The sequence below is a fragment of the Salvia miltiorrhiza genome, chromosome 5 (assembly GCF_028751815.1).
Source record: "Salvia miltiorrhiza cultivar Shanhuang (shh) chromosome 5, IMPLAD_Smil_shh, whole genome shotgun sequence".
NCBI lineage: Eukaryota > Viridiplantae > Streptophyta > Magnoliopsida > Lamiales > Lamiaceae > Salvia > Salvia miltiorrhiza.
Window position 1 is genome coordinate 47,530,717 of NC_080391.1, and position 26,104 is coordinate 47,556,820.

The 26,104-nt window shown below is 35.8% G+C and overlaps 3 protein-coding genes across 17 annotated transcripts; 2 read left to right on the plus strand and 1 right to left on the minus strand.

The window, feature by feature from the left end:
• Nucleotides 1-893: 893 nt before the first annotated feature.
• Nucleotides 894-3,587, plus strand: LOC130987061 (uncharacterized). Of its 2 annotated transcripts, XM_057910630.1 has the most exons (4): nucleotides 986-1,300; nucleotides 1,706-1,896; nucleotides 1,972-2,421; nucleotides 2,837-3,587. In XM_057910630.1, exons 3-4 carry the CDS (start codon nucleotides 2,075-2,077, stop codon nucleotides 3,342-3,344), a joined length of 855 nt encoding a protein of 284 aa, XP_057766613.1. In that variant the 5' UTR covers nucleotides 986-1,300; nucleotides 1,706-1,896; nucleotides 1,972-2,074; the 3' UTR covers nucleotides 3,345-3,587. The 2 variants fall into 2 exon arrangements, with proteins under 2 accessions (XP_057766615.1, XP_057766613.1); XM_057910632.1 differs by having other exon boundaries at nucleotides 894-1,300; nucleotides 1,706-2,421.
• Nucleotides 3,588-4,334: 747 nt separating this feature from the next.
• LOC130987062 (MOB kinase activator-like 1A) lies at nucleotides 4,335-8,316 on the minus strand. 2 transcript variants are annotated; one of them, XM_057910633.1, is made up of 7 exons: nucleotides 8,109-8,316; nucleotides 7,458-7,506; nucleotides 7,158-7,266; nucleotides 5,955-6,048; nucleotides 5,119-5,252; nucleotides 4,748-4,911; nucleotides 4,335-4,628 (listed from the first exon to the last, which is right to left on the minus strand). In XM_057910633.1, the coding sequence occupies exons 1-7, from the start codon at nucleotides 8,129-8,131 to the stop codon at nucleotides 4,557-4,559; spliced, it is 645 nt and encodes a 214-aa protein (XP_057766616.1). In that variant the 5' UTR covers nucleotides 8,132-8,316; the 3' UTR covers nucleotides 4,335-4,556. The 2 variants fall into 2 exon arrangements, with proteins under 2 accessions (XP_057766616.1, XP_057766617.1); XM_057910634.1 differs by lacking the exons at nucleotides 5,955-6,048; nucleotides 7,458-7,506; nucleotides 8,109-8,316.
• A 12,765-nt stretch (nucleotides 8,317-21,081) lies between these two features.
• On the plus strand, nucleotides 21,082-25,259 carry LOC130987063 (growth-regulating factor 4-like). 13 transcript variants are annotated; one of them, XR_009089562.1, is made up of 6 exons: nucleotides 21,099-21,306; nucleotides 21,792-22,081; nucleotides 22,735-23,092; nucleotides 23,947-24,353; nucleotides 24,429-24,514; nucleotides 24,977-25,259. XR_009089562.1 is itself a non-coding variant. In XM_057910635.1 (6 exons), exons 3-6 carry the CDS (start codon nucleotides 21,859-21,861, stop codon nucleotides 24,434-24,436), a joined length of 999 nt encoding a protein of 332 aa, XP_057766618.1. In that variant the 5' UTR covers nucleotides 21,101-21,306; nucleotides 21,667-21,717; nucleotides 21,792-21,858; the 3' UTR covers nucleotides 24,437-24,676. The 13 variants fall into 13 exon arrangements, 10 of the variants coding, with proteins under 10 accessions (XP_057766619.1, XP_057766623.1, XP_057766618.1 ...); XR_009089560.1 differs by having other exon boundaries at nucleotides 21,101-21,717; nucleotides 24,426-24,514; XM_057910635.1 differs by lacking the exon at nucleotides 24,977-25,259 and adding an exon at nucleotides 21,667-21,717 and having other exon boundaries at nucleotides 21,101-21,306; nucleotides 24,426-24,676.
• The last annotated feature ends 845 nt before the right edge of the window (nucleotides 25,260-26,104 follow it).

A 26,104-nucleotide genomic window follows, 5' to 3' on the forward strand; every position in this document is an offset into this window, starting at 1 on the left:
AAATTCTTAGTTGCCTTTACTTTAATCGTTTAATCTTGCCTAGGGTTTAATAGTTTATTTCGCCTAGTTAATTCTAAGTTCAGTTTTACATTAAGTTTTTAATTACAAGTTTAATTTCACGTTAAGTTTACTTTACAAGTTTTAGGTTTTAAATCAACGTTTACCACTTTCTCGTGACATAATTAAAAGCCCTTAAAGATCTTCCTTGAGAGACTACATTGGGTTAACTTACCACTGCTAGGATGTCCTTGTTCTATTGCAAGTCAATCTAGAGGTGTTTCTAGTTGAGTCAGTGGGGGAAGGCAGCATAGGGGGTGGCGGATCTGGTGTGGTGGTGGGGAAAGGCAACGGAGAGGGCGGCGGATCTGGTCTGGTAATGCTCCATCTCGTAAAAACATGTGCAGAGGGTTTCGCCGTCGGAGGAGCGGACTAGGCTATTCGAGGGGATGAAGGCGATTGGCTTTACTCCTCCGATTGGTGGGTAGACTGGGCGGCGGATCTGGTGCGGCGGCGGGTGGAAGGAGGTGAAATTAGGGTTTGGCGGGTGGGGGAAAGGGGGGAGACGATGGGGGGTTTCTTTTTTTGTTTTTTTTTTTGTTTTTTTTTTCATGTGTCAATTTTCAGTCATAATAGGCGCCATGTCGGTGCCATGTCAGCTCGGAGCTTCACCGGAGCAAAAAAGCATGGAAAAATTGTTCAATCTCTTAAATTCAGGGAATTTTTTATAAAAAAAAAAGTTCATGACAAGTTTGGAAATCGGCCCAAAGTTCATGGTTTTTGATGTAATTAACCCTAAAATTTAATAGTAAATCACAAATTTAAACGTAAGTAACATGATAAATGGGTCAAATTTAAGATAAAAGCCAAAATCCATTTACTCAACAATCTAATTTGAAATATTAGTTTCTCAAAATAAGACAGTCTACCCAAAATAGAAGTGACAAAAGGGGAAAAAAATCATTATATCAACTTCATAAACTGTGCGAAGCTGCATGCCATCATTTCCATGCAGCAACACACGAACAAATGGCCAATCAAAGTAGTGGGAAGAAAAGTCCACTTTTTCTCGATGCTGCACTTCTAGAGAGAGAAAGAGAGAGAGAGAGAGAGAGGAAGAATCATATAAAAAACTACAGCTAGATTTCTGCATTCAATGATGCCTTTATTATTGCCGTCTGAGTTTGACCCCACCGAACTCTCTTCAATTCCTGTCTACCTTCTTCTCTTTCTAATAAAGGCCCTTTGCCATTTCGATTTTGCTATCAACACTAATAATCAAAAGCGTCTCTAGCAAATCCAGGTACATTTCTTGTTTAAATCTCCGATTACCATAACCGAAATCATCATCAAATATTGTTGTAAGCGCACACGAAAAAGAATGTTTTATTACTCTTCTTATTTTCTTCCGCCAGATTAATAGATCTATGTCTCTGGGTTTCGAATTTTGGCTGCTTTTGTTGTGAACTGTTTGGTGCAATTCTTTATAAGCCATCATTATTGACTTTGTATCGATGAGATCTCGTTCGTACAACGTGTTTTAATTTTGACTTTTTGAGATTGAATATTTTGCATGAACTTTAAAGTGTTTCCCCCATTTACTTTCTTCTGCGTTTTCTACCCCTGATTTCTATGTTGACAACTGATGAAGAAATTGTTCTAGAAAAGCTCTGAAAATTTAAAAACCTCATTCAAATCTCTGCCACAGGTGGTGCAAGGTTTACTCTGAGGCAGAAATCAAGAGTTGATTTGTATTGGCTGTCGGATTTTCGATTTTGAGTGCATTTTGGGAATTGCTGTGAGTTTTTGACAAAGAAGATTTTGATGTCACTGTCTGTTTCTTGACATACCTACTGATTACCAAAAAGGGGTGTTTCTGCCTTCGCTATTATCAAACAGGTTTAGATTTGGCAGATTTAGCAGAAATCTCAAAAGGTGGCGTTTGTGTTTCTTTCTTGGCTTATTATCAAACAGTTTTAGATTTGGCAGATTTAGCAGAAATCACAAAAGGTGGTGTTTGTATTTCTGCCTAGTCTATTATTAGATTTGGCAGAAAATCAGAAAATAGTTGTGAAAGATGGGTTCATTTCCAGGGCATGCAATTCCTGGGACATTGTTTCTAGTCATTGGTGTGTGGCACATGTGGTGCTCTCTAATCAGATATGCATCAAATCCTAAATCTTTCCAAGTCAGGGTTTGGAACCCTGTTCCTGGCTTTGATGGTAGGCTTAAATACTTGGAGCTCTATGTGATTGCAATCGGAGCTTTCTTCGATCTATGCATAGAGTTTCTGTATTCGACCCATCTCAAGATCGTTGTTCATGGAGTCTTGAACCCTTCTCATATGAATGACTTTGAGCACTCCGGGATGCTGCTTATGTTCTTCATCTTTGGCGTTGTTGCACTTCTCTCTGAGAAGACGAGGTTTGTCTCCTGTGGTTTCTGTTAGATTTAGTTACTCTGTGTATGTATTAGAGTGTCTTGCTTTTTGATGTCTTGATTTGGGAAGAGAACATGAAACATAGATAGTGGATCAACTAAACCTCTCAAGGTTTTTTTGACAGAGGTCATGGAAATTGTGAAGATTTGCAGAGGTTATTTATTCATTGTCTGGCATGTGCAACGAAAACTTCTGTCTCGATTCTAAGAGTTTTTGTGAAAGCCTTTCATTTGCTGCTTCTATTGCAAATTCGAGTTCTTGCTTTTCTTAGCATAGCTTAAAGTTTGCCTTTCTTGTGTTTAATTATAAAGCTGTCTTCTTCTAGTTGCTCATAGGAATTTGAAGCTCAATTTTTCTATAGATTAATATGTTTGTTTTTCCTCTTTGCTCCTTTCTCAGCTACCTACCATTGCCAGAGGGCGCTTTATGCTTCGTCGCTTCAGCAGCATTCACAGCAGAGTACATTTTATTCTATTTTCACTCCACCACTCACATGGGCCTCGAAGGATGGTATCACTTCATCCTCGTCCTCCTAATCGGCCTATGTATACTGTCGACAGTTGCTGGAGCTCTCATGCCTACCAGTTTCCCAGCCGACTTATGCAGTGGCATGGCCATGACACTCCAAGGCCTTTGGTTCTATCAAACAGCGTTTACTCTCTATGGTTCAATGATGCCAGATGGTTGTTTGCTCAAGGACAACGAGGTCAAATGTCGTTCCACGGAACATGAAATCCGTGGTGAGTTGCTGGCAAATTTCCAACTATTTGTTCAAGTTTTCAGTGTTCTTGTCGCTGTTGCTGGAGCCTATATCTATATCGAGCCAAAATACGGGCATTCTAGTTCTGTCGGTTCACATGCACTTGATGATGGCCAAGATCAGAAGATAATTTCCTCAGCAAGATGACATGTTCTTTCTCATAGTAGTTCGTTTCTTCGATTCTTGACAAGGAGGCATCAGGCATGTAGATGAAGGAAACTCTGGTTTGGACAGATGTATCCACACTCTGTTTTACATGTTCATGGTCTTTTGTAGTTTACATGTAGAGTAGAGTCGAGCCAAGGATAGCAGAATTGCAGCATTTCTTGTAGAAATATCATTACACTTAGAAAATTTTGGCCGTTATGAATGTTCTCTTGATTTTTGTTATACTGGATGTGTCTTGTGTTGAATTATGGAACTTAAAAGTATTGAACAACCATGCCAGGAAATGGCAATCCGTCCAATTTTTGTCCGTTTTGGTCAAAATCTTAATAATAATCTGAGTAGGATTTATTAGAAAATAGGCATCGTGTAATTGTAATGAAAAACATTCTATCGAAAAATCTCTAGCTTAGCATCATCCCAAGACGTAATCACATTTCAATTAATTATGTTAACAATTTGTGTGTTTTCTTTCGTAATATTTTTGTGCTTAATATGTAACATGTTGGAGGTAAGAGGTTTAATGCAATCTTCAACTGGGAAGCAACAGAATTGAATTTCTTCTACGGCTCTCTATAAAGTAGATATGATTATGTTAAAGCTGAAATATAAAAGTGAACTATAAACATTAGTCATTGCGATCCAACTTACCTTTTTTAGTGTTTCATTTCACCTCAGGGCATCGCCAGAGCACTATTAAAAGTAAAGCAAAATAACAACGTCAACACATAAGAAGACTAGAGATGATAAGAAAGCAAAAAAAAACAGAGTAAAAAATCGTATGTTTTTGTGAAAAAAATTACATGAAAGGAATGAATCTTGAGAATTCATGGAATTGCCATCAACAATGAGGCAGGATGTGTATGCAATTCCCAGCCAGTACTATTCAAATTTTAGGCCATAATATGTATCGGATGCACAGACAACAGGTCATCTAGACCCACGGCTCTCACCATATTCGGCGGCCACACATAATAGTAAAACCCATGCTCATTGGTTGGTCCATGGAAGAATAACATTACATACAAACTTGTAAACACGCTTATTTAAGAATTAAATGTTAGATTCTAGCAACAAGACATGATGAAACTGAAGCTGCAAAGAGACGAGTACAGATTTTTTGTTACTAGCAGTGTAACAAACACGTATATATCTCTAAAAACGCTAGTTGTGATAGGTGAGCGTCAAACTTGTTTAGTATGGGACAATGGATTCTATGAGCTCTTGCAGTGGTGCAAGTTCCTTCTTGTCAATCAGGTTAAATTCCTGCACATTCAACACATACTTTAGTCTCAGTAAAAAAAAAAGGGGAGGGGGGAAATTGCTCCATTACCATAAACTAGAAACTGAATGAAAAAAATAGAGTAAACAGATAGAAAACTTACACATGTGAACAGTATAAAATGCTTGAAGCATGTATTTAGATGGGCTTCCTCCTTAAGACTCACAATCTTCTGAAAATGAGAGTGATATATATGCGCATATACTCGGAAGAGACGCTTGAATATGGTCTTTACAACATCTTTAAAATTTGAAGGAAATGGTGCACCTGCAAAAATTTCTCATCAGTCATCAGAATTATGATATTGTATAAAAGAAGGCACGAAAGGGGGGATGAATACAAGACAGTGGCTACCACCATGTATAAAAGTAAGATTAGAGTACCATTTTACCCCAATAAAGAAATAGTTGGGAGGGAGGATGCTATAAAGAACAAATGGCTTCTCCTAAAATATAATGATGGGCAAGACTTTACCTAGCTTTTGAGGAAATAAGGATTCATCATCTAACTGGCTCTCAATCCAGTCCATCAAATACTCAACATATTTAGGAGCTGAAACTTCGATAGGTTTCTTAATTTGCACACCATCAGCCCATCTGTACTCATACCTACAAAATATTTATGCTCATCAGGAAAATTTCTCTCATGCTCTTTTTGTTACATTACTTACATAAATTATCCAAAAAGTTGAAATCATAACTAAGTTTCTCCTGAAAGAGAATATAGCGATTGGCAGCATGACATGGATGACAAATAAGTTAATTAAAGCTTATCACCATGAATATCACAAATGTCAACATGAATACAAACAATGGAGCATATAAAACAAGCCGCACAAAACTATTCTATGCAGGCAAGCAGTTTCCAAAGAAAAAAAAAATATGATCATATGAAATAGACTAGGCCATCTTATTCCAAATTTCCTTCCAGCTACAGTATTTTTATTCCTAGGTCCCCTATGAACTGTCTAGAAAGTAAATGCAGATTAGTGAATGGTGTACAGGGCCATACTGTAATATTTAATTCAAGTCCAGCCAATTCCCAAGCATTTATAATTTTTTAAGTGGAGTAGAGCATGTTGTTGATTATAAATTTTTTCTTAAACCGCAGGTCTTACTCTGTAAAAATTAGTACTCACACAGATCATTTATAATCATAAATTGCATAAAATATCTATTTGTTTGCCTATTGATCAGTGAATCAGTAGGCACGATAGGAAAAATAGTTCCAGTTTTTGGGATAAGAAGTTTTCATTATTTGATTTAGTTTACAAAAACGAATTCAGAGAGAATAATCAAAGTAGAACATACTTAGGGCCAGCGGACATGGTAGGGCAGTTCTCAGGAGTACAGAACTCAGTGAGAGTGCCATAAAGCAGATTCACCTGGTTGAAGAAATCCACAGCTGAAAAGTAAAAGTCAAGGAAGTTTTTTAATTTTAAACTTCATAAAGAACCTTATAGGGCATGAAGTCCATAGATGTATGTAACCTTCTAAATAATGTGAGAACCATATATGATGTGCTCAGAGTCTCAGACAGAAGGTCACTAAACTAAGTTGTTACATTTCCATATTTTTCATTTTGAATTGCTACTTCTGCGCACTAATTCTCTCCCAAAATTCTACCCTAAATTATTTACCCCGCTGGTGTTTCTTTTGAACTTCATATAACCCCAATATTAGAATAAATAGAATGCGAAAATGAAACCATTTAATCAACATGCTGCCGTATGTCTAAAACACATTTGCAAATAGGCTAATATCTCTCACATGCAAGGACACATGAACATGAAAACACACACAACAACCCAAACTGATACCTACTGATAAACATATGTATGCATTACTTAAATCGCTATACACACATAACCATCTCCAACCATTTACACCAAACTCAAACCCATTTTACAGTATGTCACTTCCACCAGTAATTCTTCTCCAATCATTTACACCAAACTCAAACCCAAAAGAATATTATTTAAATATTTTCTTTCCACTTACTTTTTATACTTCTTCAATCATACCTATATATTTCTTTCAAATTATACATTTGCCCCAATTTTTTAATTAATAATTTCATATTAAAATAAATACTATACGGAAATTAATTTTATTATTATTATTATTATTAAATAAGCAAAGAAATACTAAACGTTAAAATAAAATTCATTAAAATTCATTACATAACTTGAAAATTAAAATACAACAAATAAACCAACTACACATAAAATTCAAGACTCGGAATTAGTATGTTCTTCAACAAGTTGAGGCCTTCTCAATATTCACCAAGAAGAGGGGTTAGTTTGCAATTTATAGAACTCAATAAAGTGATTTGGTGTAGTGAATAGTGCAACACCAAATTTGGTGTAGTACTGTTGCTTTGGTGGCCCCAAACCCATTTTGGGTTTGAGTTTGGAGTAACATTGGAGAGGTTTTGGTGTACCATTGGAGATGCCTTAATTACACATACACGCAGTGGAAGGAGGGAGGGAGGGAGAGAGAGAAAGAGAATACTGTTGACAGCAAGCCATTCATTGAAGTCTTCCCCAGGCGGTAACCTTACAGCTTCTCTCAAGTTTCCACTACCTAAAGTGGCATCAATATGCTGTCTCAGCTGTGCCCCCTGAAACAAATAAAAAGAAAATTGTACCTTTATGCTAGAATGAGAAACAAACTATCATAGTTTTCTTTGAAAAAAATAAAATAAAATGCTGGTTTGATTCAACAAGCTGAATATAACTGAAGGGCGGTGATTTTGAAAACCGAGAAAATTGATATAGGGAGGCAAGTATGATAGCTCGGAAAAGAAATCACCTTACTCCCTGATGGTGCACTTTTTTTGGGGCGAAATGTTCTTTGGTTTCTGATCAGAAACAGTACATCAAACATTATTAATAACAAGATAAATTCCACAAGAAATCATGTCAGAATATCATATAGAAAAAACATAAATGAAGTCATTTATTTGAGCTAGCATTATCAATGAATTGTGATGAGCAGTACATATATCAGAAGATAATTAACATCGATCAATAAAACGAAAGAAACATTGCATCAGTGGCCTACTTTCCAACTCGTGCAACTTGCAGCAAATTTCATTCATTCATAAATCTTTGCCCGCGATCACCCATCTCTTAACATTTATGAAACTCACAGCTTTCATTTTGATCAACAAGAAGCAACAATAACTAATTGGCTAGATTAGCTTCAACCATATAAGATTGTAACAAAATCTCTTGATTATGCACCCATTTCTATTTCGAACTTGATTATTTGGAAGTCAAATTGATCCTCCTTCTGATTTATCAGGAAAAAACACCCAAAACACAAATAAGGTTACGGACAGTAATCGAGATGCACAAAATAAAACAAATTCACCAATTAAGGAGGCTGGTCGATGACGGATCTCAAATAAGGCGATCGCAAATCGTAAACAAAATCAAAAAGGTAAATGGGGAAAATTACCTGCCAAGGCCAAAGAGACTCATGGCTTTTGAGATAGAGAGAGCGTGAAGGAGAGTGAAGATTATTGAATAATGTCACAATGAATGTGTATGTGTGCGGTGCGCGCGTATATATGTGTGTGTGTGAAATTAATGGAAGTATCGGAAAAAGCTGGCGAGCACTGAGTCGCATCTCACAGAAACAGTGGCAGGGGCTTCGCTGTAATTTAACAAAAATAATAAACTTTATTTAATGTAGTCTTCGTTTTCTGACTCGTTGACATCGCTACCTGTTGTGAATTTTGGACGCTTTTGAATTTTGTAAACTACTCACTCCTTCTACTATAATTGTATGCCTGAGAGTGATATGCTCCCTTCGTCTATACAATAGAGTCTCGTTTGACCGTGGACGCAAATTTTAATAAAATTATTATAAATAGAATAAAGATATACATTTATAGAGATAGTGTTAATATATAAAAAAATACATTATTAATTAAAAAATAAAATAAAAATACGATTTATAGTTAAATATAAGAGAAATATTATAATATGATAGTTCAAAAAATTAAAATGAGACTATTTTTCGTAGATAAAAAAAATGGTGAATATGATTCTTTTTCGTGGACAGAGAGAGTAGATTTTAATAAAATTATTATTGAATGTATTGTGAATTATGATACCCCCTCCATCCACGAAATGTTGTTCTAAAGGAGGAATGCACGAGTTTTAAGAAAATTTGTGTTGCTTATTTAGTTAGTGAATAAAAGAGGTCCACAAATAAAGAGAAATGGAAAAAAATTAATTAAGTTAGTAAATGAAGAATGTGGCTCACATATTAGTGAGTGGAGAAAGAGATTCACAAATTTACTAAAAATAGATTAATATAACTTTTTGTACAGATCAAAATGATAAATTAGAATAATATTTGTGTAGTTTATTTAGTTAGTGGAGAAAAAGGGTCCACAAATGAAAAGAAATGGAAAAAAAATTAATTAAGTTAGTAAATGAAGAATGTGGCTCACACGTTAGTGAGTGCAGAAAGAGATTCACAAATTTACTAAAAATAGATTAAGATAATTTTTTGTGGACGGATCAAAATGATAAACTAAAACAACATTTCGTGAACGGAGGAAGTAAGAGTTAACTTTTATAAATAATATTAAATTTATTAAAATAAAGTAAGAATTCCAACTTGTATAGAATTATGTGAAATAATTTTACTCAAAATAAAAAAAAAATTACGAAATTAGGGCACAAAGAAAATATTGGTTTAGAATCATAAAATATACATGTTTCACCCACAAATCCACTTTCTGGACAAAGTGAAAGGAAGTTTTAACAAAAAGTTTTTTGTACATTTGATGAGTAAAGAAGAACTCCACAAAATAAAATAAAAAACAAAAAAAAACTAATAATTAGTAGGTTTATATACATTGAATAGTGATAATATATACAATATGCGAGATTCTTAATACAATATGCCTAGATGAAGTTAAAATGTGAGATTCTTAAAGCTAGTAATTATTTCTAAAATTATATTAGGTGGGATAATACAACTACTTTCTTAAAAACTATTTATTATTCAAATTGCTTATATATTAACTTATACAACTACTTAGAATTTTCTTTAAAAATATATTTAGAATTAAAGAGTACCATGTACTCCATTTATAAAAATATGTTGGGAATGATGTTGTTAACTTCCACCCGATCTTTACTAAAAAAAAAAAAACTTCCACTGGATCATTTTCAGTGGTGCCTTCTCATTTCAAGGTTTTCGCTGATATAATTATAAATATATCACCTCCTCGAATTAATATTTTTGTTGACATCATTAGAGCATCCGCATTGCTTACACGATGCGGCCTACTCGTGTAAGGTCGCTATCGTGTAAGCCGATGCAGCCCTTGCCTACACGAGGGCTACACGTTAGAACGTGTAGTCCATTTGCCCGTTGATGAAAGGCGCGCCATTAAAAAAATAGAAAATTCGATTTTTGAATTTTGAATTTGAAGGCAGCTTTGACTGCCTCGATTTGCGTGCAAATTTGATCGTTCGATTTTTTTATGCAATTAAACTTAAATGAAAAATGGAAAAATCAAAACTAAAAAAATCATGTAGGCTATCATCCCAATGCAGCCTCTTTACACCATGTGGTCCCCCCCTCATAAAGTAAGCTATCATGTAATACCAATGTGGATGCTCTTATGGACCTACTTTTCACTTACTTTAAATTCATTCAATATTTATTTACATTTTATTTAATTTTCACATTTAATTTTTTATAATTTAATAGTATAAATTAATGTGATAGATATTTTTAATTAATATAAATAAATTTAATATATTTATTTTATATAATATCATTAGCAAATAGTAATAAAGATTTTTTTATTTAAAACAAAACATAAAATGCGAAAGTAAATTTAAATTTAAAAAATTAAATATAATAAAATTGATAACAGTAAAAAAAATATTTTTTCAAGAAAGAATGAATATGAAAGGAAAATGAAATATGAAAAAAATAGAAAAAAAGGAAAAAATAAAAGAAGGAGAAAGAAAAAAAAATCTATCTTCTACATGTGCTTTAGAAGTGCTTACAAGTTACAACACCTCTCCTCTCTCCCCCAACTACACCCCAAAGCTATCCCCCCCCCAATGGTTAATTTTGGGATGCATCCTTTCATTAGAGATGCTTTTATATGCAACATGGAAAATGGACTAGCAATATGATGAGCATTGTAAAACCTTTTAGTGAGAACGTTTTATGACAACTTCCAATGATGCATCCTCATTTACAGGTTTTTGTAGACATCATCGAAGACACATCACTATATTCTCCTTCTTCATTTTCACCCTCAACAATACCTACTCAAATTCAAGTTTTTGCTGACATCATTCTGGACCTACATTTCATCAACTTTAACCTCATTTAATATTTACTAACTTTTAATTTAAATTTCACATTTATTTTTTATAATGTAATATAAATCAAGTATTTTATAAATATATAACATCATTAGCAAATAATAAATATTTTTTTTATTTATAGTAAAACATACAACACAAAAGCCAATTTAAATTTAAGAAAGTAAATACACTAAATTGGCAACAATAAAAAAATAAAATAAAAAATACTCCCTCCGTCCCACTAGACTTGGCACTTTTGAGTTGGGCACGGAGATTAAGAATAAAGGGTTAAGAGTGTAAAGTAGGTAGGATCCACTTATTTTATGTGAGTAGAGAAAGTAGGGACCACATACTATTTTAGAAAAGTGCCAATTCTAGTGGGACAAACAAAAAAGGCAAGTGTGTCAAGTCTAGTGGGATGGAGGGAGTACTTTAAAGGAAGGAAAAAAAGAAAGTGAATATAAATGAAAATTTGAAGAAAAAAAACACAAAAAACAAAGGAAAATAAAAGAAAACAAAAATCATCCCGTCTCTCTACGTGTAAGAGGTGCTAAAAGCACATCTTCTCTCTCCTCCAACTAAACGCTAGCTATTCCCATGATCACTTTTGGGGATGCATCCCCAATGCATTCCCTTATCAATTCATCCTTTTATTGAAGATGTTCCTACGTTGGAGGTGATGTTTTTAACTTGAGGCAGTCTCTTGTAAGCTCTAAGCTCACATGTGAGCTCGAATATTGGGCGCCACCCAATCGGATTCGGATCCATTATATATATAAAAAATCCATTATATATACAAAAAAAATGCAAATTTAAGGAATAATGTCATCTGTATATTCAAACAGTGTCACTTGACGAGTAGTGTCATTTATATTTTCGAATAATGTCAATTATATATAATATCATTTAGAAGCATGTACAAAGTAATTGCAAAGGTTTTAGCAGGCCGTCTTAGCTCAGTTATGGAGTCTATTATATCCGAAAATCAGAGTGCTTTTATCAAAGGGAGATATATTCTCGATGGTGTCGTTGTTTTGAATGAGGTCATGGAGAAAGCAAAGAAGACTAGGATTGGCCATTGGGAGGATGGTTTTCAAGATTGACTTTGCAAAAGTATTTGATTCAGTGGAGTGGGATTATTTTGATTCGATGTTGGAACGCCTTAACTTCGATCCTATTTGGAGAAAATGGATTTGGGGATGTCTTTCTCCAGCCTCGACAAATGTTTTGATAAACGGCTCTCCCTCGGGTGAATTCAGTTTGGAAAGAGTGCTCCGACAAGGAGACCCTCTTTCTCCTATCCTCTTTCTCATTTCGGCAGAAGGATTACAGTCATTGATTGATAGAGCTGTCAATAGGGACCTCCTACACCCGGCAGAGATTGGGAAGGACAAGATTAAGATCACACATCTTCAGTACGCGAATGATACCATCTTTATTTTGGCCGACAATGAGAAGAATGCAAGGGTTGTTAAGAAAATTTTGTGCTTGTTTGAATTGTTATCTAGGGTGAAAGTTAACTACAGTAAAAGTAGTTTGATAGGAATTGGAATTGACGATTCCAAACTCGACAGAATGGTGAATGAGCTGCAATGTAGAGTGGGATCGATCCTTTTCAAGTACCTTGGAGTCAAGATCGGTGGCAGATGTAAGAGTGTAGTCGATTCGAATTATATTGTTGAAAAAGTTAAAAACAAAATCATGGAGTGGAAGAACATGAAATTGTCTCTGGCTGGGCACGTGACTTTAGTGAAGGTGGTTCTGCAAGCGATTCCTACCTATCAACTCTCATTTTCCGTTATACCAAAAGCTACTGTGAAATCTTTGACTTCCTTGTGTTGTAAGTTCCTTTGGGGGGGTAATGGGAGTGTCGGATCGATTTCATGGATCAAGTGGAAAGAATTGTGCTCTAATAAAAATAAGGAGGGTCTTGGTTTTAGAAACATCGAATACTTCAATCAGGCTTTGGTGGGGAAGTGGTTATGGAGATACATAGAGGGGAGAGGTCTCCTTTGGGCTAGGATAGTTAAGTCGATTTATGGTGAGGTAGAATGGGGGGAGGAGGGTCTTCGGTTGTCAAGAAAAAGTGGGAGCAAAGTGGGATGGTGGGGGAAAATTCTAACTTTGGGGGGCAGTTCGAATAGTGGATGGTTTATAGAAAATATTAGGAGAAAAGTTGGAAACAGATTCAATACAAAGTTTTGGGTCCATAAATGGGTGGGGGGCGTTCCCTTGAAGGCAGTTTCCCTAGATTATTCCATCTCAGCTCCAATAAGGAGGTGTGAATCGGCGAGTGGGGGAAGTGGAAAGACGGGGTTTGGGTGTGGAAAATGGGTTGGAGGGAGTTAAGGGAGAGAGAGGTCGGGATGGTGCAGCAACTAATCGCTTACATATCTGATTGTGTGTTCAATGCAGGCAAGGCTGATGCTTGGGTTTGGTCGGCATCAATCGAAGGAGGCTACTCCACCAAGTCGGCATATTCAGTCATTGATGCGGCAAGAAGGGAGCCAACCTTACTATCCAGTTTTCCGGCAGAAAAGGCGAGAGTGTGGAAGGCGAAGGCTCCACAGAAAGCGGTCGTAACGGCATGGAGATTGCTAAGAGACAAACTTACTACTTGCGACAATCTTGAGAAGAGAAAGGTGAAAATAGGCAATGAAGAAATGAAGTGCAAATTCTGCAATTTCCATCGTGAGTCGGCGGACCATCTGTTCCTCCTTTGTCCGAAGACCGCCGAGTTTTGGGAGAAAATTCAGACTTTGCTTGGAATCAACACGGTTAGACCAAATACGGTGGGTAAGCCTTTCGAATCGTTTGTGTGGCTGATTGGAGAAAAGAAGACTAGGATGCTCTTGATGACAGTGTGGGTTTGTTCTATTTGGTTGCTGTGGAGAAGAAGAAATGAATACAGATTCGAGGATGGTGGGGTGGACATAGAATGTATTGTTTCGGAGGTTAAAATGAGGGTGTGGAGTTGGAATAAATTTTTTGATATCCTATTGAAGGATATGCCTTTTCCTGATTGGTGCTCCAATGAACTGGTCACCAAAGTGTTGTATGAACCGATTACTGGTACCACTGGTACCTCTTAATATTATGCTTCCTTTTTCTGATTAAAAAAAAATATACAATATCATTTACAAGATTATAGTGTCAATTCTTACAAGTAGTGTCATTTATATCTCTACATAGTGTTATTTATAGAAAGTGTCATTTACAAGGCACATAGTGTCAATTATATGTATTTATGGTGTCACTTGACAAGTAACGTAGTATCAATTTTATAATATAATAGTGTCACTTTTAAAAGTAATGTCATTCATTTATAAAAATGTGTCATTCGTGGATGTTCGTGGATGTTTTCATTATAAATGCAGCATGGGTTATGCTTTTGAGGCCGAACTCCTTGCTGTTATTACGGCCATTCGCATTGCTCGTGCCAGGAATTGGACCCAGCTTTGGATCGAGTTAGACTCCACTTATGTTGTTGGTCTTCTTAGAGAAATATCCAAAAATGTGCCTTGGCGCTTTAAAGCTTTATGGGAGGATGTCTTGTGTTCTCTTTCTTCGTTTCAGTTGCACATTACTCACATTTATCGTGAAGGTAATAAGGTTGCAGATTTAATGGCGAATCCTTCGCGTGAGGTAGGTTGGTGGCCTCATGAAATTGATGAAATAAGAACATTGAATATAATGTCATGTTAGCACAAGAATTAAGGTGGTGTTTTGAATTTATTGTTGAATTAAATACAAATAAAAGATTAAATATATAATTTAAGAATTATATAATGGATAATAATTGTAAATAAAGGAGAATTGGGAAATTTTGGAATTGTGAGATTTGGTGGTGCCACCTAGAATGAATCCATCTATATAAAAGATGAGTTTTTTTACCTTCAAATTTTCTTTCTTTTCTCACTTTTTTCCTCTAAATTTTATTTCTTTCTTTTTTTTCCTATTTAATTTATTTATAAAAAATCGCTAATTTTGATTCATGAAAAAAAAATATATTTTTTTTATCAGAAAGGGTAATCCATTAAAGGAACAGGTACCAGAAGTACCAAGGAAAAAGATACAGGAAACCAAAACAAAAGAAAAGAAAAGTGAACCAATAACAGACACTCTCAAAGATTGACTGCCTCGAACCAACTCCTAAAATCCGAGGAAGGGGTCGGCGTATTGTATATCATCTTCCAGCCCCACAACCTCGATTTGATCTCGGCAAAGAGTCTTTCAATGTTCCACTTACCTTGGTTGAACTTGCATTCATTTCTTTTTTTCCAGAGGCACCAGTTTGTGCAGATCCAAACTCCAAGCAAAAACTGCTCGTACTTTTTGTTCCCCAAATTAATGAAGGAATTGAGGTGATCTTTGGCCTTTCGGTGTAAAGCCGTCTGCTTACCAAGCCAAGAGATAACTTTTTTCCACAATTCATCAGTTACTTGACAAGTAAAGAAGCTGTGCTCAATCGATTCCTCTTTCGACTTACACCACACACACAAAGCCTCAGAGTTTTGGATGTTCACCTGTCTTTTTAAAAGATTGTCGCACGTTGGCAGCCTTCCTCTAAGTAGTTTCCAAGCTGTAGTAACGGCCTTGGCGGGTGCAGGGGCTTTCCAAATAATTGACATCTCCTTCTCCCTTCTGCCATTGTAGGAGGGGTTTGCCACCAAACAGATGGCTTTATAGGCTGACTTAACTGAGAAAGAATTATCTGTTGATGATTTCCACTTCCATCCGTCCGCTTTCCCGGCAGTAAGTCGAGGTTTGTTGATGAGATCGGTAAGCCGTTGCACCTGTTCATTCTCTCTATCCCTTAGTTCGCGATTCCATCCAAGCTTCCACACCCACTCTCCCTCGACCTATTCCCCCATGCTATTGATTGAGCCTTCCTGGTTAGAACTGAGACGAAAAATTTTGGGGAAGAGGTCCGAGAGAATCCCATTTCCCACCCAGTTATGGTGCCAGAAAAGAACAGAATCCCCCTTCCCTAGCATAATTTCCATGTTCTCTCGTAACCACTGACCCTTGTCACCCCAGCTCAAGCTCAGAATATTTTTCCACCAGCCTGTACTCAATCTCCGATTCCCCTCTACTCGAAATCCCCCCTCATCCTAGCTGAGATTCCCATGACGTTCCTTAATAACCCGGCCCCAAACAGACTCTTTCTCCAGCAAGAACCGCCATAGCCATTTTGACAAAAGTGCAGCGTTAAACCATTCCAAATTTTTAAGACCGAGCCCCCCACATCCTTGATCCGCGCACAACTCCTCCCATTTGACCCAGTGAATTTTCCTCTCCCCCAAGCCTCCCCCCACAGAAACTTACACATAGAAGCACGAATATCAGATAGAATGCATTTCGGTATCCTGGAGAAAGAAAGTTGATAGATAGGAATGGAGAGCAAAACCGATTTCAGCAGCGTAAGTCTCCCGGCGAAGGAGATTTTCCTTTTCTTCCAACCGCTAATCCTCTTCTTCACCTTATCCACCAGATACCGCCAGTCCACCGCCCGGGAAAGGTGTGTCCCAAGCTTGATACCAAGATAAGTGATTGGAAAATCTCCCACACTGCACTGGAGAAAAAAAATATTTAATATGAATGTTAAATTGAAAATTACGAAAACAAATTATGATCATTTAAAGTGTCAAAATTATATAAAAATAAATAAATAAAATTGAAACGAATAAGTTATGATTGTTTAAAGTGTCAAAATTTATTTTTATTTTCTTTCATTTATCTCTAATGTTGAATATCATACTTTTTTTCATTTTGTTTTTGTTTATTAGTGGAAAAAAAGAGTAGATGTCATTTTTTTTTCTTTTAAAAAAGTTTACATGCTTGTTTAATCATAATTATTTTAAACTTAAATATTTTTAAATTATTAGTAAATTTTAATGCAATTAATGAGAAAGGAAATTTGTATTAATTTTAATATAAATTTGTAAATAAAAAATTAGTTATATATCTTCAAATTAGAAAATAAAATATTTTATAGAGTTATTTAATTATGTATATGATATTTATTTATTTATTCATATAAACATATTTGTTGTTATATACTCCCCTCGTCTACAAAATGAGTAACCATTTGGGGGTAACACGAGTTTTAAGAAAATTGATTAAATGTGTGTGAGTGGAATAAGGGGCTCATTTTTGTTGTAAGTGGGTTGTGTGGTGTACACTTACCAAAAAAGAAAATGGATACTCATTTTGTGGACCAAAAATGAGTACCCATTTGGATTTCCACCTGATTACGCGTTAGCTCAATTGGAAGCGACATTTCTCGATCGGCTTGTTTTGCCGAAATGAACGTGATGCTCCATTTTGAATAAAATGAAACTTTATATTGCTCGATTCATTTTTCCTCCATCAAAGTCTTGATTCAATATATTCAGGTTTTTCTTCATTATTTTATCCATCGTTTTTTGTTGTGGGATCAAGGCATGACTGGAATATTCATCCTTATTTTCTCACTCAATGTGGATAATTTTTTGTTCTTCAGTCGGATTCTGATCTTGGGGATTCATCAGATATGTCCGAATCTTCAGAACTGAAAACTTCTTCTTGTTCATATATGCTCTCATATATCTTCGAACTGCTATACTTGTATCAATTCTTGATAGTAGATGACATCTTCGATGTTCGGTGTGGATTCGAATCTCATCATCATTTTTTTTCTTGTTATTATGGCCGTTGATTGAGATATGCCCTTTTGCACCGCTAGTCCAGCAGTTCCAATCCTTAAAACTTTCATTAGACTTGGCTTGAGTACGCTTGAAAGTTTTTCTTGTTGGGGTTTGCCTCTAGGATGAAAATCGACTTTTGATGGTCCACTCATTTGGCTTGATTTGTAAGATCGAGTCTTTTGTTTGGACCACATGGTTCTGGGCCTCCAAGAACCTTGCTTCACCCTTGGTTTTCTGGCATAAGGCTGGAACCTGTTCCTTTTCCTCATTTGATATGATATCTCACCTCCAATCTATGTTGGTAGGTTAATATCCTCACAATTCAAAAGAGTACTCTAGTTGATTCTTCTCAATCTCTTGAGATTCCTCTGCATTGACGCTTGTTTGAACCAAGCTGACAGTTTCCTGTGGACATAGGACATCATTCTTGACACAATGTCAATAGGATATTGACTTGTAGTCGTTGATGAACATCTCCTTCCAAGGGCTTGGATATTTTAGAAAGAAAAGTTTCATGTCGATCTTTTCATCAACTATCCCCATATGTGTATATATGGCATATATACGTAGGAATTCATTAAGAGCCTTTGGCTCTAAAACCATCAGTCTCAGGCTGTAGAGTGCTTGACTCTATTTCCCCCGCTTCTCCTCTCTCGAGCCTTCAAAATATTCAACTCTAAGAAAGTGTATTTGCATAACTTTTGTTGTCCTTGTGAAGATCTTTAAAGAGGATTCTTTGACAAACAAATTATTATTTTCTTGGGTTACGGTGTTATCCCAAAACTGTTTTGCCATTTTCAGTTAAACTTGCCTTAAAGGCCCTGATAAACTCATTTTTATCATAGCATATGGTTGCAATTTGCAATCTGAAGTGAAGATGCCCATTCATCAATGAGCAACTCCCAATCCTTAAAGCCTGCTTCGTCGAGATTGAGAATTCACCTGTATGGATGAATTGGCTCCAATGTGGCTTTCCCAACTGGTGTATCCTGCATCTTTGGTCGCTCATTTTTCTTCTTCTGGCACTATATGATGCATGTTTCAGCTTATTTTGGTCTGCCATATCTTCCTATTTTGTCTGGCATAACAGGTGGATTTCTTTGCGGTGGGATTTGAGCTTATACTTTGGGCTTGAAATTTTCTTGATTCATCTTCAGATCTACCATATTTAAGTTAGCAAAATATTCAGCTAACTCTTGGAGATATTCGAGCCCGATTCTATCCAGGTTATTCATGATCTTTCCCCTTCAAGAATTGAATTGCCTCCTCCTATTGCAACTTCTTATATGTTGCATCAATTGGTAGGGGATAGGTTGGATTTTTGGACCATGTATTTTTTCGAATTTTACCAAAATATGATTGTCGCCTCTCTACCTCCTCCAATTTCTTCTTGATATCTTGCAAGAGGGTTGAGATTTCCTCTTGCTTTCTTGATATACTGCTTATCTCTTGGGATAGATTACATAGCTTATTGCCATGGTATTCTACAGTCTTTTTGAATATCCCGTAGCTCGACATTGACAGAAGAGTCGATTTGATTATCTGGAATGCCGGGAAGGCAATCCCTGCTCTTCCTTAGTGCATATCCATTAATTGTGGGGTGGATGGATAATTGATTGGATTCGCCCTATTGCCTTATGGAATTTGACAATCTCCGAGATATGGATTTGATAATACTTAATACTCATGATAATTTCTCGAATATTTTCTCCATCTTCTCCTCGACGAAAATGTCCTTTTTAAGGCGTTGTTCGCACCATTTGAAATTATCTCGTAGACTATCTCTCTTTTCCTCCAAATTTTAGAGAATTTTCCTATATGCATTGCATCTCGAATATTTTCTTTGGAGTCTCTTTTCACATATGGTTAAGTACAAAATATATTAAATAAAATATAATTTTTTAATAAAATTTCGCTTTGATACCATTTTTCAGGATCCCATATCTTTCAAATTGGTTAGCATATGTAGTGCAATTTTTAGGATAAATAAAAATTTAAATACTCCCTCCGTCCCACTGTAAGTGAGATCTTTTTTTTGGGCACGGAAATTAAGAAAAATGTATTTTGTGTGTAGGTGAAAAAGTGAGAAGGTGTTTCAAGGGAAAAAATTTTACCCAAAAAGGAAAAAGTCTCACTTACAGTAGGACGCCCAAAATAGAAAGAGTCTCAGATACAGTGGGACGGAGGGAGTATATAAGAAAAAGTCTTCTTAGTCAAAGTTCAATCACCTTAAGGTTATTTTAGCCTTTCATTCTCAAAATGACTATTATACTCATAGTTTTATGACGTAGGATAAAAAAAAAATTATATTATCATTTAGGCTATTCTTAATATTCTCCATTTTTTTTTTCAATTCATAAATTTTAAAGCCTAATTTATAGGTCATGAAAAAAAAATTCAAAATCTATAAAAATATATCAACTTTACGACAAGTAATCCTATATACTCCATAGGATATCGAATGGGCTTCTTCCACATACTTGAATTTATTATGGAAGAAATCATGTTCAACACTTTATTATGGTATTTTGACAAATTATTGGAGCTGGTTAAAGAGTAGTACAATTATTATAGAAATTTGGTATCGTTTCATAAACGCACAATTCAATATACTCCATATTTTTGACACAACCATTTACCATTACCATAGTTCAGTAGTCAGTAGACCTTTTTTCAATTTCCCAATATTTGACAGTAAAATTCTGCTGGCAGCTATGAGAAAACAAGGTGGTCATGTTTTCTTCCCTAAATATTTTTATAATTTAATCCAACTCCCCTCTCACATTTACCCCCATATATCCGTCAGTCATAATTGAAGTTTGTCATCGTCTTTTCTTTTTCTTTTTCGAGGTTTTCTTTGGTCCTCGTCTTTTCTATGCATTTAAAGTCGTCAATAATAATTATCCAAAAATAGAGTACATCCCCGGCTAATTACCGCCTAAATACACTAATTTTCACATAATAAATAAACTTTAATATTATAACAGTTTTATCACATAATTTTCAAATTCTAGATATTCGAACTCTATAAAAATTCTACTATGATTTACAGATTTAGAGATATCTTATACAATAGTTTTTAGAAATATCTTATATGATGTCATTTTTTAAACGTTTGATAAGTACACGTCGATATTTTGACATGCCGCCTCAGTTTTAATTTAAGAAAAAATTGAATTTATGATAAAATTACTATAACATCAATTTATATAATTTTTTATATCTTAAATTTTTTTGTTTTTTGTGTGTAAAATTAAATTATTCTCAAAATTGATGCATTTAAACTTCAATAGTAAGTATTAGGAAAAAAAAAAACTCGCACCATTTGAATGTCGCATTGAGACAAATATCTTATTTAATATGCGTTGAAGATAGTGAGTACAAAATTGCATCAGTTGTTAAAACAGACTAGTATCGTAGAGTATAATTTTATTTTGATAAAGCAAAAGGCAAAGTGTATTTGAGTTAGTTTTGATGTTTGATGATTTCTCAAACCAAAACGACAAAGGTTGCCAGTTGCCCAGTGTTTGTCATCATACGGTAGCAAGAATTTAAACTAGCAGTGGACCACCGCCACCGCACCACCACCACGGCCACCCCAACCCCACCCAATCGCAGGTTGCCCCCCTCTCGCTCTCATATCTGCTTCCCCCTTCTCTCATTTATTTTCCCCCATTTTCATTTGGTCCCCATTATTGTATCTACGGTAAAGCATCACTACTTCTCACTTGTCTCTCTGCGTTCCAACATCCTCACTCATTATTTTCTCATCCACCAGCTTTTATTGCCCATTTTATGCTCTCAGATCCTTCTCCATGTTTTGACTAACCCTAGATCTGTCCCCGCTGCAGCTGAACACACAAGCACACTCACTGCGTGTGTGTGTTTGTGGTTTTCTATTTCTTTTTCTTTTTCCCGTCCTTTAATTCTTTGTCTGCCTATTTCATTCTTCGGATTCTGATTGCATCATTTTACCAGGGAGTTATGCATGTGCGTGTTTCTATGTTGCAAAAACGTGCGCCGTTTTAGGTTAGCAATTGTGATAGAAATTGATTAGAGTCTCATCGTGAACCCTAATTCGATTTTGTCAATCACTTTTGCAGATTCCTTACTGTTGCTGTATTCGATCGGTTGAAATAGGGAAAAAAATTATAGTTTAGAGGAGGGAGGATGAGTGAGAAAGCGCCAATCACGGTGGTGGGAATAGGGGCGGAGCTGGGGTATGGGGGGTATAGGGCACCGCCATTCACCGATGTGCAGTGGAAGGAGCTGGAGCAGCAAGCCATGATATACAAGTATATGGTGGCTGGCCTGCCGGTGCCACCAGACCTCGTTACGCCCATTCGTCACAGCTTCGAGGGACTCTACGCCCATCTCTTCAACCATCCTGCCTGTAATGGCCTGACTTCTTGATATTTATCTGTGTTAATACTTGCACATTGGGCATTCTTATATGTAAGGAGATGATAACTAAGTTTTAGGCATGTCAACAAGCTCCAGTTGAGTATGACTTGAAGCCTGCTTACATGTAATTGCCATTCTTCAGTGTAGACATAGTTGTATTTGTATATGTGTGGTGTGTTTTTGGAATGTGTAAGCATCTGTTCATTCGTTGGGTGCTAAAATTTGTTAATCATATTATAATGTTGGATGCTTTATTGATTTGTGAAGTTGGTGAACTTTCTTGGTACACGATCTGAGTTTTGCAGCAAATATATTTTCTTCTTTGGATGGTCTGTCCGTGGAGAAGAATTGCTTGTATTGAGATTGAATAAATGATTTTTACTTTATTTATTGGGATATGGATTTTGTCGTTCCAATGCTAAGGGTTTTTTTTTTTCTTTTTTTCTAAGGCTTAATTTGGTTAAATATAAGTGTTTAGAAAAGAATTTCAGTATCTGATTGAGTAATACAGAAATGTTAAGTGGTATGAAATTAAGGAGTCTCATGTGATGGAACATTTACTTGTTGTTTGTGCTTCTAGTACACTAAAATGCATTCTTGATGCAATCTAACTTTGGGAATTTAATTTCATTCTTCATGCAGTGGGCTATTGTTCCTACTATGGCAAGAAGTTTGATCCTGAGCCGGGGAGATGCCGGAGAACTGATGGAAAGAAGTGGAGGTGCTCGAAAGACGCACATCCGGACTCAAAATATTGTGAGCGGCACATGCACCGTGGTCGCAACCGTTCAAGAAAGCCTGTGGAATCTCAATCTACATCGCAGTCCGTGTTGACTGCAGTACCTCACTCCTCTACTGGGGGCGGTATAAACCGTGGAAGCTCTCAACAGATGCCATTGTACTCTGGTGCTAATGCTGATGTATCATCTGTTGCGAGCAATGCAACAAAGCTGCAGATGGGACCGATCTCCTATGGGATCGGTAGCAGCAGGGAATTCAGGTACTTAGTGATGCTTGATAATTTAGTTGGGTCTTACTAAAAGTAAATTTTGTTTGTACAACAAATAACAGCTTTATGCTCAACCTGCATAAATGAATTGGTAATCTATTCGTAACTAAGTAGCAGTGTGGGGTTGTCGGTGTATGTTTTCTGGTAGTTGTTCATACTCATAATCTTTGCGTATAATCTAAGGAACTCTGATTCCATCAGCTTGAGGCGATCCAATTAGGTTAGAGGAAGTTCAGTGTTGGGAGGAATATAAAATGGATCCATAGGTGAGTCCTAGACTCCAAGGTGAATAGTAACTGAGTTGTTTCTAACTCTTATCCAATGGGATTATCTAAGAGTTTTCCCTTTTATCCACTGATTGGCTTGAGCTTTAGTGTGGCTGATGATCAACATGACTCATTTATTGTACTTGTGTCAGGACAGCTCTTGGTCTACTATTTTGGCTTTACTGATTTATTATGGTGCTTTCTTTTTGTGGGATGGGGACTGGCAAGAGTTAGTGATGAAAAAGATCTTATGTAAAGGAACTTATAAAATCTAAATGATGATTATGAATACATGAGACATTAGTATTTAAGTGTTTATGTGCATTTTTTGCCATTGTACGATGAAACTTATTTCTCTACGCATAATTTTGAAGCATTTAATAAAATAATTTATATTGAAAAGATAAATAGAGATATTACATTGCAGAATCTGGCTGGTTTGATGTTATTCAGGGGGGGGATAAAACAAAAATTAATAAATCCATCAAAGTAAATGATATTTGATCCAAACCTCAGTTGATGAGAAGCTATACTTTTCTAGTCTCCCTCATGTTTTTCTTATGATGCCGGTGGGCGTAGTTTCTCACAAGAAGGTTCTGGAAGGGTGGGAACTCTGGGTTTAGGTCCTAGTGCAGGCAGCGGCACATGGGGTCTCATGCCTTCTCAAGTTTCTTCGAACTCCTTGTTCAAACAAGGATCCGATTCTCGAATTCTAGGCAGTTCTTCAGCTCAACAATACACACCTCATGCCTATGAGCCTGTCTCGTCTAAACAGCAGCACGGCCTATTTGGGAGTGATATCAGTTCACCAACAACACTGAAGCAGGAACATCTTTTCTTCAGTGAGTGGCCTTCAACTAAGGAATCGTGGTCCAATCTCGACAACGATGGAACAAATGAAAACACCTTCTCCTCGACTCAGCTGTCCATGTCCACTCCTAGGGCATCTTCTGATTTTACTTCAGGAACTGCTTACTCTCCAAATGGTGAGTCAATTTATTTATTTGGTAATGGTAGTAGCTCGAGTAAAGAGTTTTATTAACTTTGGGTGTTGATAGCAGATGGTTGAAGTTGGATGATGAGTGGCTGCTACTTGCTTGTGTTGTATCTCAAGAAACGGGCATATAATTGGATTATGTCATTATCGGTATTCAGCATTCCTTATATCGACTGCTTGTATTGTTCGAATAAATCTACTTTGATGACTAGTGTTTTATTTGGAGCTTGTATTGTTGGAATAAATCTACTTTGATGACTAGTGTTTTACTTGGAGTAATGCCCTGCGCTTATACATACATTTTTCGTCTTATTCTTTTTACTTTAATATGTCCAGAAAAATAGAAGTAGAGGCACACTTCTGTGCGTACACATTCGTCTTCATTAAATTCTAATTGTGATTTATCATAATTGGTACATCTAGATGAGTGCGAGTTTTTGGCATAGAAGTATATGGCTGTCAATTTTCCTTAAAACCAATATTCTGAATTATTGAAAGTTGAGTAGATTGTTGCAGACTTTGAAGATTTGTTGAAAGTGAGTGATATATTTGAGGATTCTTTTGATTTAAGTCCTCTACTTTGATTTATTTTTATTTATTTATGGCTTGTAGATAGCTGGGTAAGCTCGTGGATCAAGTGGGATGAAATTTTGTATGGTTAAACGACGTTGTTTTGTGGTTGGAAAATGGAGAAAAAATGGGTCCCTTCACTTTTAAAAAGAAGTGGAGTGCGTCGACGGGTGCAACTGCGACCGTATTGAAACACCTTTCTCTTTAATCACTCGATAGTTTTGCCATGGCTCCTGCACCATTTAATATACTCGCTGAATTTTAATTGTACAAATTATACACAAATATTATACATTCAAAAAGGGAGTTTTCTTTTGATTGCAAATTCATTTGAGTGGCAATTTGATTTCGATTGTGGAATAAATGTGTGATCTGACTCAATATTGTTGCACATCAATTTACCTTCGAATTGAGTCAGGTTAATTGTTGAACACACAAAGAAAATGAAAATAACTGAATACAAGAAAAAATAGTCTAATTAATATGAGAGCTCATCCAAACAAACTTTTCTTAATTGCATAATTGCTCATTATGTGCACTCTAGTGAGATTGCTATTTTCGAGAGATTATGAGTATAATGAATAAGACAGTATATAGTGTTGAATAAGGCAGTATATACTGATGAATAAAGATATTAAAAAAATTGGTAATATTTTAGCTCCCTCCTGATTCGGACCTCGTAAAAATTTTCGTCCTCTAGATCAATATTAGCAATAGGATACATGAAATCAACACCCACAAATCAATCTAAGATCTCAACACATATAGGAGATCTCATTAGAACGCTCCTCATATATATATATATATATAGAGAGAGAGAGAGAGAAAAGAGAAAAGTTAAACAGAGAAAGCTAAATATTTAGAGAATAGAGAATTCGTGAAATAAAAACGAACAGATCTACAATTTTTACGAACAAATCAATGTACCGCATGAACAACAATTTGCCCCGGGTTCGAATCCTGCTGGTGGCGAGTTTTTTTTTTTTTTTTTTTTAATACTAAATACGTCTGTTCGTTAGTTATGTTGATCTGTTCGTAAAATGTATAGACTTATTCAAAATGAAATATATAATAATTATCTGTTTAACTTGACCCTATATATATATATATATATATATATATATATATATATATATATATATATATAGAGAGAGAGAGAGAGAGAGAGAG

What these genes read in the sequence shown, in the direction of transcription:
- LOC130987061 (XM_057910632.1), top strand. Translation starts at nt 2,075, where the DNA reads ATGGGTTCATTTCCAGGGCATGCAATTCCTGGGACATTGTTTCTAGTC. An exon ending in CTTCTCTCTGAGAAGACGAG is followed by an intron (nt 2,422 to 2,836) that starts GTTTGTCTCCTG and finishes CTCCTTTCTCAG; the next exon opens with CTACCTACCATTGCCAGAGG.
- LOC130987062 (XM_057910633.1), bottom strand. Translation starts at nt 8,131, where the DNA reads ATGAGTCTCTTTGGCCTTGGCAG. An exon ending in AGTCTCTTTGGCCTTGGCAG is followed by an intron (nt 7,507 to 8,108) that starts GTAATTTTCCCC and finishes GTTTCTGATCAG; the next exon opens with AAACCAAAGAACATTTCGCC. An exon ending in ATTTTATACTGTTCACATGT is followed by an intron (nt 4,629 to 4,747) that starts GTAAGTTTTCTA and finishes TTGAATGTGCAG; the next exon opens with GAATTTAACCTGATTGACAA.
- LOC130987063 (XM_057910636.1), top strand. Translation starts at nt 21,859, where the DNA reads ATGAGTGAGAAAGCGCCAATCACGGTGGTGGGAATAGGGGCGGAGCTG. An exon ending in TCTCTTCAACCATCCTGCCT is followed by an intron (nt 22,082 to 22,734) that starts GTAATGGCCTGA and finishes TTCTTCATGCAG; the next exon opens with TGGGCTATTGTTCCTACTAT. An exon ending in GGTAGCAGCAGGGAATTCAG is followed by an intron (nt 23,093 to 23,946) that starts GTACTTAGTGAT and finishes CGGTGGGCGTAG; the next exon opens with TTTCTCACAAGAAGGTTCTG.